This window comes from Anser anser, assembly GCF_964211835.1.
Source record: "Anser anser genome assembly, chromosome: 1".
NCBI classification, from domain to species: Eukaryota; Metazoa; Chordata; class Aves; order Anseriformes; family Anatidae; genus Anser; species Anser anser.
Window position 1 is genome coordinate 101174404 of NC_139720.1, and position 13272 is coordinate 101187675.

General features: G+C 39.2%; 1 protein-coding gene across 2 annotated transcripts in view; it reads right to left on the bottom strand.

Annotated features, from left to right (window-relative positions):
- The window catches only part of MAN1A2 (mannosidase alpha class 1A member 2), a 141963-nt gene that overhangs the window by 5188 nt on the left and 123503 nt on the right, over positions 1-13272 (bottom strand). The window contains exons 11-12 of one of the 2 annotated variants that reach the window (XM_083852256.1): positions 10304-10476; positions 2619-2734 (exon numbers count right to left, since the gene is read on the bottom strand). In XM_083852256.1, the coding sequence (XP_083708382.1) occupies positions 2619-2734; positions 10304-10476 (289 nt within the window). Of the gene's footprint in view, positions 1-2618; positions 2735-7143; positions 9100-10303; positions 10477-13272 lie in introns of those variants that run through there. The other variant, XM_083852257.1, reaches the window with a different exon arrangement.

Sequence of the window (13272 nt, forward strand, 5' to 3'; positions counted from 1 at the left end):
AATGACTACTGTGTGCAAACCAAATCAAAGATTTAGAGGAAGCACAAGAGATGCCAATAAGCCATGCCAGATATCTTATTTGTCAGCACCATGCTGGAAGCTGGTTCAGCTTCTGGGTGGGAGGAAATAGGCCAATATATTGTGCAGAGAGGATTCATAAATGTTGTATATTACAAAGCAATGCAGAGCAAATTAAGCATGTAACAAGGTTTCTGGACAGATGTGGAAGACTATTTCTTGGTTCTTTTTTCTTAATACACACTTTTGAGTGGGGGGTATTAGTGGTAGGGATATTGTCAAGGCTTCCAAACTCAAATGCTAAAATTCAAAAGTATTTTCCTTGTTCCAGAAAACCTGACTGTGCATGTGTAAGCTTAATATCACAGAAGTACAGGACCTCTCAGCTCTTGCTTCAGCCTGATTTCCTGGTATCCAGAAAATGACAGGTCTTGTAGCATGGGACAAGGAAGGGCGTCACTCCCGTTAGAGGGTTCTGTCACATCCAGCATGTGCATACACATTGTTCTGCCTTCACTCTGCTGAGGCTGCTCTTACTTCACTCTCTAAATCAGATGCTGGCAATTTCCACTGTCTATATTCACGTGTCACTGCTTGAGCTATAGCACATCCAGTAACTGAGCGACACATCAGTGAATTTTGAGATCTACTTGTGATTATTTAAGATCTAGACAGAATTCTAGTGATACAGAACATCAGTTCTGTCACCACAGAAGTCTCTTAGAAGCAGATTTCATTTTCTAATTTGGCTTTTATAGGCAGATGGATCATATAGGCAGATGGATCACTTCCTGGGGAAGTACTGTGCCTCTGACTGGACCTGTTTGAAACTTCTGCCTCTTCCTTTCAGAGTATAGTTTTTAGACTCCAGAAAATGAACTCAAAAGAGTGACTGAAATGAACTTAACAAAGATGACAGAGTAAGTATCAGTGGCTGACTTTCTTTTTATAATGATAATACAGGGAAACAAAATATTGTGACAATTTAGAGAAGTCTGGTAAGGAGTCAGCTGAAGGACAGAATGGACAAACCTTTCCCTTACATGTGATGAACCTGGGAGTCCTTTCTCACCAGTGAAACATGTTGTGGTGCCCGAAGTAGGCAACAGTGCTGCCTCTGTCAGGACCTCCTTTCTCACCTACGTATTTTGAGCTCCTAATACCCCAAATCAATCTTGATATACAGAAATTGCAGCTAAAACCTGCTAAATACTGTAAACTCTGAAAAAAAAAAGGAAAAAGAAACCTGTTTCATTCTGCAAAAGCTGCACACCCTGCTAGATTGCCAAATGATTACAACTGTTTCTTCTTCAAATCCCTGGGTTGTAATGACAGAAAGGACACCTTAATGAGTCTTCACTGCTGACAGGTTTGTGCAACTACATATGTATCATCCCTTCCATCACATGTTGGCAGAAAGTGGCACAGATATATAACCAGAGACGACAACAACTGATAGCAGCTCTGGCCTCTTTCAAAGGCCAAAAGTGGCTTCTGGTTAATTCTATGAAATTAACAAACAAAAATATTCTCCAAAATGCTATACAGGAGGAAAAAAAAAAAAGGGTAGGGAATATAGCCAGCTCACACACTTTTCTCCCAAAGGTAGACAATTCACAAGGTTTCAGGGAGGTAACCTACACAGGAACCTTGGTAGATTTCAGTGCCAGAACTGAATTACCAAATTCACTGATGTGATTGTCAAGAAATTGTCACACCTTTGGAGACATTGCTTTACAGGCAAAACCCCAGAATGATCACAGTTGCATGACAAAAGAGTGCTCTTGATAGCTGGTCACGTCAATGATGGAAGAGATGAGTAGTCATGATAAGCTGGCTGTTTTAAAAACTGATCTCTTAATGTCTCCATGACATATCCTTATCTTTACACATTTTTCTTATTGTATGCAGCATCTCCATAACTTAAAGGTTATAGCATATTCTAGTACAGAATAGCATTTTTTTTATTATGAATCAAAAAGAAACTTTGAACACTATACCTTGAACCAAATATGCAACAGAGTGCATTAACCTCTGCACAATGGACTACAGGTGTCCTGCTGACTCAACTGAATTGAAGGATATTTAAAAGATTCTAAAATCTGAAGTACATGAAAGATTATAAAATATGCCTGATATTCTGGCTTACAACAAAAAGCATTCTAGAGAAATATGCTATAGGAGAAATACAGAAAAATAATACAAGGGCATGGAGGAAATTTTTTTCCCTATTTATTCCCTTGCAGTGACACACACAGGAGAAACAGGTTCTACACTAACGGAGTATGTCAAGTCAGTGTATCCAAAAACGTCTTTTGCAAATGGAATCTCTTAAAAAGGAGATATCTGTCCTCTATTGTAATGCCAGAAATCACACTGAAGTCTTAAAAATGAAAGCTCCCTCAGCATAGGCTTCTTGCATGGGAAATTCTACTTGTATTTCCTACTGGGAAAATAGGCTGGCCTTGGACCTAAAGCTGTGAAAAAAAGAATGCCCAAACCACCCTGACAAGACAACAGATTATTTGTTAAGTCAACACGTTCTTCTGGAAATTAGATGCTGGCTTTTACAGAAAGAAGAAAGAGTGAAGACAGCTTACTTCAAAGTTTCAGCAAGGAAAAAGCTCTGCTGTACATCATCATATGTAGGAGATGAAGAATAGACATCCTTGACACCAGAAAAGCCACCACTGACTCGGCAATACTTGTCAATGGCCTGCAAAAAAGAAGGTTAAAAAAAAAAAGATATTTCAATTGTATAACAAAATTTGAACACACCGAAATGTAAGGCTTGATCAAAAAAGCCTGGACTTTCCAGGCTACATAATTCTGTCACAAATCTCATGTCAGCGGATGTTGTGCATGTTAAAAGTTTATAATAGAGGAAAAAAAAACCGAAAAAGGACTGGACACATGGACACATACAAAAGTAAAATCCCTCCAAGGCTACTAAAGACTCCACATTTGGCAAAACACTAGAAGCTAAAATGGTATCTGGGGAAGAATATGTTCTTTCCCAGGTGTTCACTGTTGACTGATATTGGTGGGAGGATATGGCCTCAGCACCCTTTTGCTGACTTTTTTAGACTGAGCTGCTATGTCTGGTCACAGGTAACACTGTTGTAGAACATTTTTCTATCAACCAATGTAATATGTGCTGTGGGGAGTGTTGGAAGATAAAAAACATCCTGCATTTTGCAGCTGAAAGAATTTCAGGAACTCTGTAACTAGTAATTTGTCATAGTGACTTATTGAAAATAGGAATTGAATACTGTACTCATTTTTAGGGACTTTGATTTCATCTTGTAAACTCTTCCAGCTGCTGCTTTCTCCCCACATTTCCATCTCCTATATATGCTTTTCTCTGTTTCCCCTTTATACAGCTGGAACTCAAGTCAATTTGTGTGCTGGACTGCAGAAGAGCATTTTATCATTAAAGCATGAAGTTTAAATCCATAAACATTCCATGCAGAAAGGGACCAATGGATCCTTGGTTCACAAACCAGCTAGCTGATCAGTTCCAACACAGTACTGCAAAAAGCCTATTCAAAGAGGAGGAGACTGGGAAGAAGCTATCAGTAGTGCAGAGCACCTCTTGCCTATGCTTTCAGTCATTCACCTCATACTCACAACTTTACAGCATGCAAGGATATCAGCCATTAAAACCAGCCCCAAATAAATGACTCTGAAATGATTCACGGATTATCTGTGCTTCCCCACTACTTCGGTGGTGCTTCCTCAGCACACACTAACTCTTTTAATAGATTTATGCAGGGACAGAAAAGGCACAATGATGAAGGAAACTGGCTCAGGTTGTCTGTCATTAACAACTACTGAACACAGCTAGCTGTAGTTTAGTAATCTATAATGTGGTCCATTAGTTTGCATGACGTTTCTTTCTGTATGACACCAGATTTCCTGTCTTTCTTGGCAAAGTCTAATTCTTTCTGTATTTCCTTATCTCAAGTGGAGCTGCCTCCAATTTTGGTTGGAAAAACTCCCTTTTTTGCTGGGACTTGAGCCTTGACACAAGAAGAAAGTGTATAGATGAATTCTTTTCAGATCTGGTTACTGCTGCAGTCTAGGGCGACACTGAGACTATTCACATGTGGGATATACGTTGACCAAGTTCTCTCTACAGTCTGGAGAAGATGTATGTGTAACTAAAGAGCACCCACATCCATGACAATCTCTTCAGATACTATTGCACATCACAAGTCATGCTGGCTATTGCATGGCAGCTAAAGGGGGGGGGGGGGAGAAAAAAAAGAAGAAAAAAAAGAAGAAAGAAAAGGAAAGGAAAAAAATAATTGTGTGGCATACTTCTGAAGAAGTAATGCATATGCTGTTTATGGAACCACTTGTCCATTCCTCCTTACAAATCCTGTGAGCTGCTAGGCAGGTGTGATATGTATGAATAAAGGTCAAAACATTTTTGCTTTCTAAACAGGAAATGAAGTGAGTCCTCTTGCTCTTCTCTCTTTCTCTCTGTCTTTTTCAATAATAGTGCAGAACACCCCTTGTCTCTGCTCTGGAGTGTGACAAGCTATGGGAAAAGCTACAATGGTTACAGTTTTGCCAGAATTCCCGGCAATGCAGAGCATGACCTTGTTGGTGTCACTCTGGTCAACAATTCAGCAACCCTCACACTGTGTGCCACAGCTCAGACAGGAGAACCTTGCAAGTGGTTGTGACAAAATGAAAAGGAACAAATTATTTCACTTTTAAGGACACTGTCTCATTTTTCCCCAAGAATTAAACCTGCAAGTCAGTGTGAAAGACACAACTTTTTTTTATTTTTTTTATTTTGGAGACTGCAAACAACAGACAACACTTAGATCCTGCTCCACACTGCACAGGTCTCATGCTTGTAGTAGTAAAGAACTGTAAAGGAAAAATTCCTCCAGAAGACTATTAAATAGCTATTCAATATTTATTCAAGTAAGGGTGAACAAACTGGTCTTGATTCAGAGGCGTACAGAACTTCAGGACACTGTCTGAAGAGTTTGGTGATGAAGACAAGCTGCTTAAAAGCCACTTGAAATTTTCAGTGTTCTATCTTTACACAGGTCTCAGAGTACTTGGTGTACAGGCATCTGATATGCTACCTAGATACTCTTTCACTCAAGATCAATTTCCTTGACAAAATGATGCTAATTTTTATTGCACCCTGGAATACAGGGAAGTCCTAGAGGACTGGAAGAGTATCAAGGGAATGCTACTATTACAAAGCACTAGCAGACTGACTGGATAATTTTAGGATGACATACCTAAATCCCAAACAATTATGGAAACCCAAGTAAAGAAATAAAAAAATAAAAAAATAAAAAACCAAGAGGACAATTGACACCAATCAGCATGGTTTTACAGAAAACAATTTTCTCGGCAAGCTTGATTTCATTCTTTAAAGTCTACAAAGTAGCAGATAAAGGAAACTGCAAAAGTGTAATAAAACAAACATTTCTAAAGCAATTGACATGGTACCACAACACATTATGATAAGAAGAAAACAGCACTATACCATATCAATATAATTATCTTAATTAAAAAATGGCCAACAGTGCTCTAAGAATGATCTGGCAATGTAAACTCATTACCAAATAGGGCTGCTTTTCAGAGATACACAAGGAATGGTCGTTCAATTTTATCAATCACTGCAACACTGCTGCTAGCAAAAATGACATAGGGGAGTAACAGCAGTCAGTGCAATCTGGCGGTAACTGGAACCCAAACGAAATGAGTTTCATATGGCCAGATACAAAATGCTATATCTAGAAATAAAGGCCATGTAACTGCAGATTAGTCTGGAAAGTAGACACTTAGAAGAATTCAATGGCCAAAAGAGAGAACTGAGTATGAGTTCCTACTAGGATGTTGTAGCAGGTATACACACAGGGATAGCAAACAGTAGCAAGCATATAGTTTTAATTTTGCACAGGGCTGTGGGTAAAGACAAAAACTGAAATATGCAGCTTCAGAATTAATTTTTTAAAAAGGATGATGAACAACTGAGGTGGGTGCAGGTGTTTGGAGAAAGTGTTTTACAGCAGGAGACAGCACAATTTGTTTAGCCTCTTAAGACAACCCAGTAGTAGGTTTGTTGCAATCTGTGAAAACTCTGGAAAGAAAACATGGGGTAATAAAACACATTTTGATATGATATAGGAAGTCATAGGAAAATCCAATGATTGACAGCTGGAACTATATAAATTCAAATGGGAAATAAAACAGATACTTTTAACATTACAACTGATTAAATAATGGAACAAACCACCAAAGGAAGTGGATTTTCCAATTCCCCTTATTCAAATCAAGAGTAGAAAAGAAAAATATGTAATATTGTACTCTTGCCGAACACTTATCTCTGGGCTCAAATATGATGCAACGTGAAATTTTGGATCCTGTGACATACAAGGAGGTCACAGTGGATCTAGGTTCTTTTGAAGTAAAATTGTAGTTGCCTCTAGATCAGATCCCAATTCTCTCAGTCCCTCTGAGGGACTGTGGTTGCATGTGTGACTCTTCCTGACTGTGCTAACAACATGTTCATAAAAACTCTGCCAGGTTTTTCAACAGGTTACCTCCCAAAACACTCCTGTGGTAATCACAGCTTTCAAACGCTAAATTGTGAATCCACATTTCATTCTCCAACGCCTCCAACCTTTCCCCTACCAGCAGAACCTTCTCCCATTGTCTTATGCCTGGCTCTTTTCTATTTACTTTGCTTCACTAACTAGAGACCTATAGATCTTCCATCCCAACTTACTGTTCATCCTCAGACTGCCTTTTAAGTTAGCCCAAACTTGAGATCTTGTATATTTCTTTCACTGTAAGTAAGAACTGCAAATGAACTCTGCTACCTCTCTGGTACAACCCTGCTGAGAAAGACATGCAAGTCCTCAGCAAAGCTAAGACATTTACTCATACAGCTTAGATTACTAATTGGCTTTACATGTCTATTGTGAGGCAGCGGCTCTTACTGGTTTCAAATTACTAGCCTAAAAAGGATTTCAGTCATCTTCTGTATTTACTCTGGATACCTTGCATGCATATTTCAGTAAAAGTTCATGCAAACACCCAGCACACCATCATCCACTTTGGCTGGCCCAGTACAATTGGGATTAATTTTGCCTACAGTGCTAGGCATAGTATTAGGGAGAATTAGCCTTTTTTTTTTTTTAATTAGGAAAGAGACAGAGACCCTGTTCCAGTGATTCAGGATTGCTGTTACAATCTAGATCCAACTTCCACTGGATGAAGAGATGACAGAGCAGGCCTTGGCCAAACCACAACATTAGCACTAAAATGCCCAAATTCTGTCCAAATACATAGATAATAAAAGCCAATGAGAAGCTGTCATTAGTGAAATAAAAAGCCAACAAGAACCTGTCAGTGAAATAGATAATGAAAAGACAGTTCAAAAATATGTATACACACAAAATACAGTCTTCCGTGCAAATTCCCACTGATTAAAAGCAGGGAGAGATCTGGGCTGGGAGTGCTAATAAACCTGAATAATGGAGTATACTTAAAAAAGCCAGGCAGTTCTAGAGTGTACCCTGGACCAACTCTGGAGAGTTTTTACAATGAGAGAAACAGGCTTCTAACATATTGGTGAACTAACTCAAATCCATTTGGGTAGGGATTTATTCATCTGTTCAAAGAAGCAAACAAGGGAGACCACCATGAAATCAGTCATCAAACATTAGGTTCAATGCTAAAAAAAAAAAAAAAAAAGACCATTTCAAATTCTGAAACAAAATACATTTTCCCCTGAAGTGTCAAGGATCTACTAGAATTCTGATGAAGAAAATACCATTCATCATGAGAAGTCTGTACTACAGATTTCAAAGTATGTTTCAGTGGTCAAAAAGCATCAGGAAAGTGAATACACTCTGTTACAAAAGAGCACATCCTATGTGTTATATGAGATAATTCTCTATTTATAAATGGAGGAATAAGCACAGCCGGAAATGCATGTGTCAAAGAAGGGAAAGTAGTGAGTAGGTGTGAGGACTAAACATAAGAACTTACTATCTATATGTAGGGAATAAAAAATTCTGAGGAGCAAAAAGCTTCCCAAACTCCTTTGTTAGTGTGACAGTGGGAGAAGGAAAAACTCTAATCATGGGATGGAGGGGCATGCAAAACCACTTATGAAAAGTTCAAAAATACTCTACGAGTATGTTAGATTAAGAAACTCTTTATTGAATAAGTAAGCAGAAGAAGACACTCTGTAAGGACAGATGCAGTTAAGCACATGGGGTGCTTAATTTACACAACTTCAATGCAGGTGATGTGGGATAAAATAAAATATTAGCCCTGTACAAATAGAAAACTGGGGACAGGGGAGGAGAGAGGAAGGGTTTGGTTTGAAAGCACTAGGGGGAACCAAGATATGAAGGCAGATGGCGAAAACTGAACAAATGCAATCCAAAAACATGCTTTGCACTGTGATTGAGACAGAGGTCTTGGCCCGAAAAATTTGTATTTGCATTCTTTAACCTAGTATAAATGCTCTAATCTCATCTCTCATCACCCAGACAGAGCTTCTGACAGGAGCTGGTGTTAGATCAGCAGGCATTTGTTGCACACACACTGGCAAGGAATAGGTTACTAAATCCATTTCTTTGTCATATTAGAAACATTTATAGTTCAAGCAGAAGGGAAGATATGACTCAATGTTTGATGTTTTACAGATAGCAGCAATGGATTCTGGAATACAAATCTGACAAATGTGGAACCTCTCTGCAGAATAACATGACGTTGGTTTTAACAAAACAGTCTACAAAGCAAAACCTAACTAAAACTAAGACACAACCTTAAAATATTAGGATTCTTCTACATGATTGTAACTGCACTGAGGAAGGATAGGGATGAGCTGAGTTAAAATACCCCAAACCTTCCCTAACTGTCTTTGACGTTGTAAATACAGACTTCTCAACAGATCTCCTCTTGCTCCGGGTACTTTTTCTGGGTTGCTTTCCTCTTGAGCTAAACTGGTTTTGACCTGCAGGAAAACATTTCTCCAGGCTCTTGATTCTTCTCTTCCTTGGCTCTTCCCTCATCTCATTTGCCTGGCTGTAGTCAAAATATTTCATTAGTGTCTTGTTATCTTTAACGTTTATTCTGATCTCTGAAACTGGCTTTGAGCTGTTTCCAAAGACTGCTGGAGCTACAGTAGGAAAGTGGAGGAGCTGCAGTGTCCACTGGCCACTCAGATCTTGAAGAGGACCAGAAAACTGCTTGGACAGTGAATTAGCTTTGCATGACCCTGGTACAAGCAGGTGGAACCAGTGAGAAACAAGAGACCAGAAAAGGCTCACAGTTCAGATCTGGGAAGCATTCAAAATGAGAAACTTTTGGAAATTACAAATAATTTTTATGAAGCCTAGTTATTCATATAGATAGCCTACAAACTATAACTATCAGATATCTATGTGCAAAGAATGAATGAGGGAAGGCCATGAGCACAGAGATTAGGATTTTTAGTATGAATCTGGGTTTCTGTAGATCAGTATAAGCATTTCCAATAAGACTCAAAAGCATTTTCACTCTCAGGCACTTGTTTAAGATATACAATGACCAGATTTAAACCCAGTGAAGCAGCCATACAAGGGAGCAACAATCTCTTAAGTACCTTAGCAACCATTTTTAAGTTCTGCCTTATGTGCCATTGCTTATTCACTTTATGGTCTATCTACTTCTTGTGATGCTGTATTTTTTCATTATAATTGAGTAAATTTAAATTGACTGGCAATTTTATTTCCTTCCTTTCAGACAGCTAAGATAAGAAAAAGCCATTATATCAACCCACATGTATATGCTATCTAGTCTACAAACCTTCTGAAAACAGCTGTCCTTCCACTTGAGTTTTAATAGCAGACCAAGTAGAAATCTTAAGAACAGCAGTCTTTTAATCTAAACAAAGTGCTAACACATGTTTAATAAAGTTATATATAATATGCTTTCATTTCCCAGGATAAATTACCTCTCCTAGCAGCTATGGACTACTGATTACAGTAGGAGTCATGACCAGTAGATTCTAATTTCAGACCTAAAACTCATCAGATATATAACGCTGAACGTCTCATCTGTGAAGCTCTTTTGGCATTTGCAGAACAGGAAGAACACTATGCACCTCCACATATACCCTGGTTTACTGGAACTCGTAAAAATCAACTACCATTTGAAGTGTTTCTGGATATCAGTACCACTGGATGAAAGTGGCTACAAAGGGAAAATAAGTTGAATTAATTTAGTGATAGATAATTAATACAGTTACCTGTGTCGCCTCCCAGCCCCACTGCCTGTACTTGGGATCGTGGGTGAATCTCCACATATACCAGTAGGTCTCAATCACCTCTGGTCTTAGGATGTAGTACTTCTCGTTCTGCCGCACTGCCACTGCCTCTACACCACCGTCAAATTTGAATGCTTCTGGACCCAGCTTTAATGCTGCAGAGGAAAGAAAAAAGTTTTTTTTTTTTTTTCTTAAAAACAAAAAAGAGAGAGAAAGAAATGTATTCCTTATAAATCTTTACAGGAAGAGTGGATAGGAGTCTGCTACATCCCAAGCATGTGAGAGAAGCAGAAACGAGCTTGTCTTTAAGCAGTCTCATAAATATTTCCTATTGTTGAGGCCTTTAATTTTTCTTATGAATAATTTATCCAATTCCTGTGAGAAAAATACCTATCTTGACAAGAGTAGAGTAATCCTCCTGAAAACTAATGAATCACTAAGAATATAAACACATTAATACATTCAACTATAGGATAAAATTAAAGTGGCTGACATTTGTTCTTCATAAGCAAAAGAAACAAAAAGGGTCACCAGAGGTTTTAATGTCCTTTGATCCCACCCAGCACAGCTGGAAAAGATCTTAGAACAAAAACAGGTGTCACCACCACATATAACTGGCATCTTATTCAAACTCTCTTGGTTTAGGGAAGTGCTGTCAAACCACCATAACTGATGTGCTTCATAATGCGATCCTCAAGTAAAGGGTTTCAAAATAAGTCAACGTAAACTTAGTCACACCTGAAAATGAATCTCTGAACTAAGAGATTTCCCATTTCTGTCCTTAAAGGAAGATGTAACAGTACTGTGCCAGCATCCGTGCGACTATTTGTTTAAAAAGGATGTACCTTTAGAAATACTTTCCATACTACGAAGCTGCAGCTCCACACATTTTTAATTACACAGCTACAACCTGGACTGTCACAAGTCCATGGAGCCAGATGGGATCCACCCAAGGGTGCTGAGGGAGGGGAGCTGGCAGACGCGATTGCTGAGCCGCTTTCTATCATCTATTAGCAGTCGTGGTCAAACAGGGAGGTCCCAGATGAGTAGAGACTTGCTAATGTGACGCCCATCTATAAGAAGGGTCATAAGGAGAATCCGGGGAACTACAGGCCTGTCAACCTGACCTCAGTGCCAGGGAAAATTATGGAACAGATCATCTTGAGTGCAATCACACAACATGTGCAAGACAACCAGGGGATCAGGACCAGCCAGCGTGGGTTCATGGAAGGCAAGTCCTGCCTAACCAACCTCATCTCCTTCTATGACCTGGTGACCCGCCTGGTGGATGACAGAAAGGCTGTTGACATAGTCTACCTAGACTTCAGCAAAGCCTTTGACACAGTCTTCTGGAGAAGCTGGCAGCCCATGGCTTGGACTGGCACACTCTTTGCTGGGTTAAAAACTGGCTGGATGGCTGGGCCCAGAGATGGGAGCTACAGTCCCAGCTTTGGGACTACAGAAGTTCTTCAAGATATTTTTGTTTGAGACTTTCTGAACGATTCCATCAAGGTACATTGTTATTTTATACTTCTTACAAAAACAAGTAATCATTATTCCACGTTTAGCTGCCTTCTGTGAGTCTTGGGACAGAGACAGCATCTGGTCATATCTTAACAATGTCTCAGCTGAAATCTTATTCATTGGATTTATTCTGCATTGGTGTTGTCACACTTAAAAGAACACCTACTGCTACACCCAGATTCTGAGAGCAGGTCTTGTCAGAAACTTTATATATGTGCAAGAAACTTCATCACAAAATAATCTCTGTGTAATCAATACTTTATGTAAAATCAGCCAATGGGTGAGAAAAATCTTATGTATAAGCGATGGTATATTTTTCTAAAATAGTGTGCTGTAAATCATCACTTTCTGCCACCTATACAGATGATCTTGCTTATTAATTTAACCTCTAAAATACCTAGGAAAGTCAATTATTCAGTTTGATTTCTTAGTGGTATTTCTGTTCTTTTTGTTTCACTGGACATCTTTTTTTCACTATCATTTATGGCTTCCACTTTACTAGTTATTCTATGCCTTTGCCATGTCTTTCAATGGTGCAAGCATGTAAAACAGAACTAATCCCCAGTAACCAGAATACTTCAAGGTGTGCAGTCCACACACAAGCTTAAACTTTGACAAACCTAGCAGCATGAATAAGTGAAAATTTTAGCCTTACCAAAGCCCACTGACAGCATTATGACCCCTTGTGCTGTGCCAGTACATGCTCAGACAGATCAAAGCATGTCTTGCATCTTTAATTCTCACTATCTTCTCTTCAAACTGCATACCTCACTACAGAAAAATCTCAAAATCTCTTGTCAAAGGATGGGAGATTTAGGATGACTGCAGCAATAATCTATCAATAGCTTATGCTACAGAACAAAAGCAGAGTAGGTATGAAACAGAGGCATGTGTGGATTACACACCACAAGAGTATGTGGACTCGGGAAATATTACTGACTCAGAGGCAGAACAGAATCATGGCTGTACCTTCCAAAGACCATCAGCTTCCTCCAGCTGGTGAATTAGAAAGGCATCCCACAGGGACTGCTAGACCGATCCTCAGCTTCAACAGAATCTACAGGGATTTTCATAGAGCCATAGCAAGAGCCTGAGCTTCTCAGGATATCCCCAGTCAATTTTCCAGGCTACAACTCAGGAGTCTTAAGACTTCCCACAGGTATTCCTGCAGAACCTTGACAGGTGAATCAGATTTTCGGAGTGACTGAGCCCCTGCATAAGCCCATCATTGATTACATGAGATCCTAATTGCCATTGGGAAATGATGTCCACGCAAATACAACAGGAAAAGTTGCAAGGACTTTCCAACTCCTCTGTACTAATCAGCACTGTGGAGCAGACAGCATCATGAGAGATGAAATGGGTAACTTAAGTGCTAAGAGAATGCAATCTGGTGGGAAAGACAATACAAAGGTTGTAGTAACATC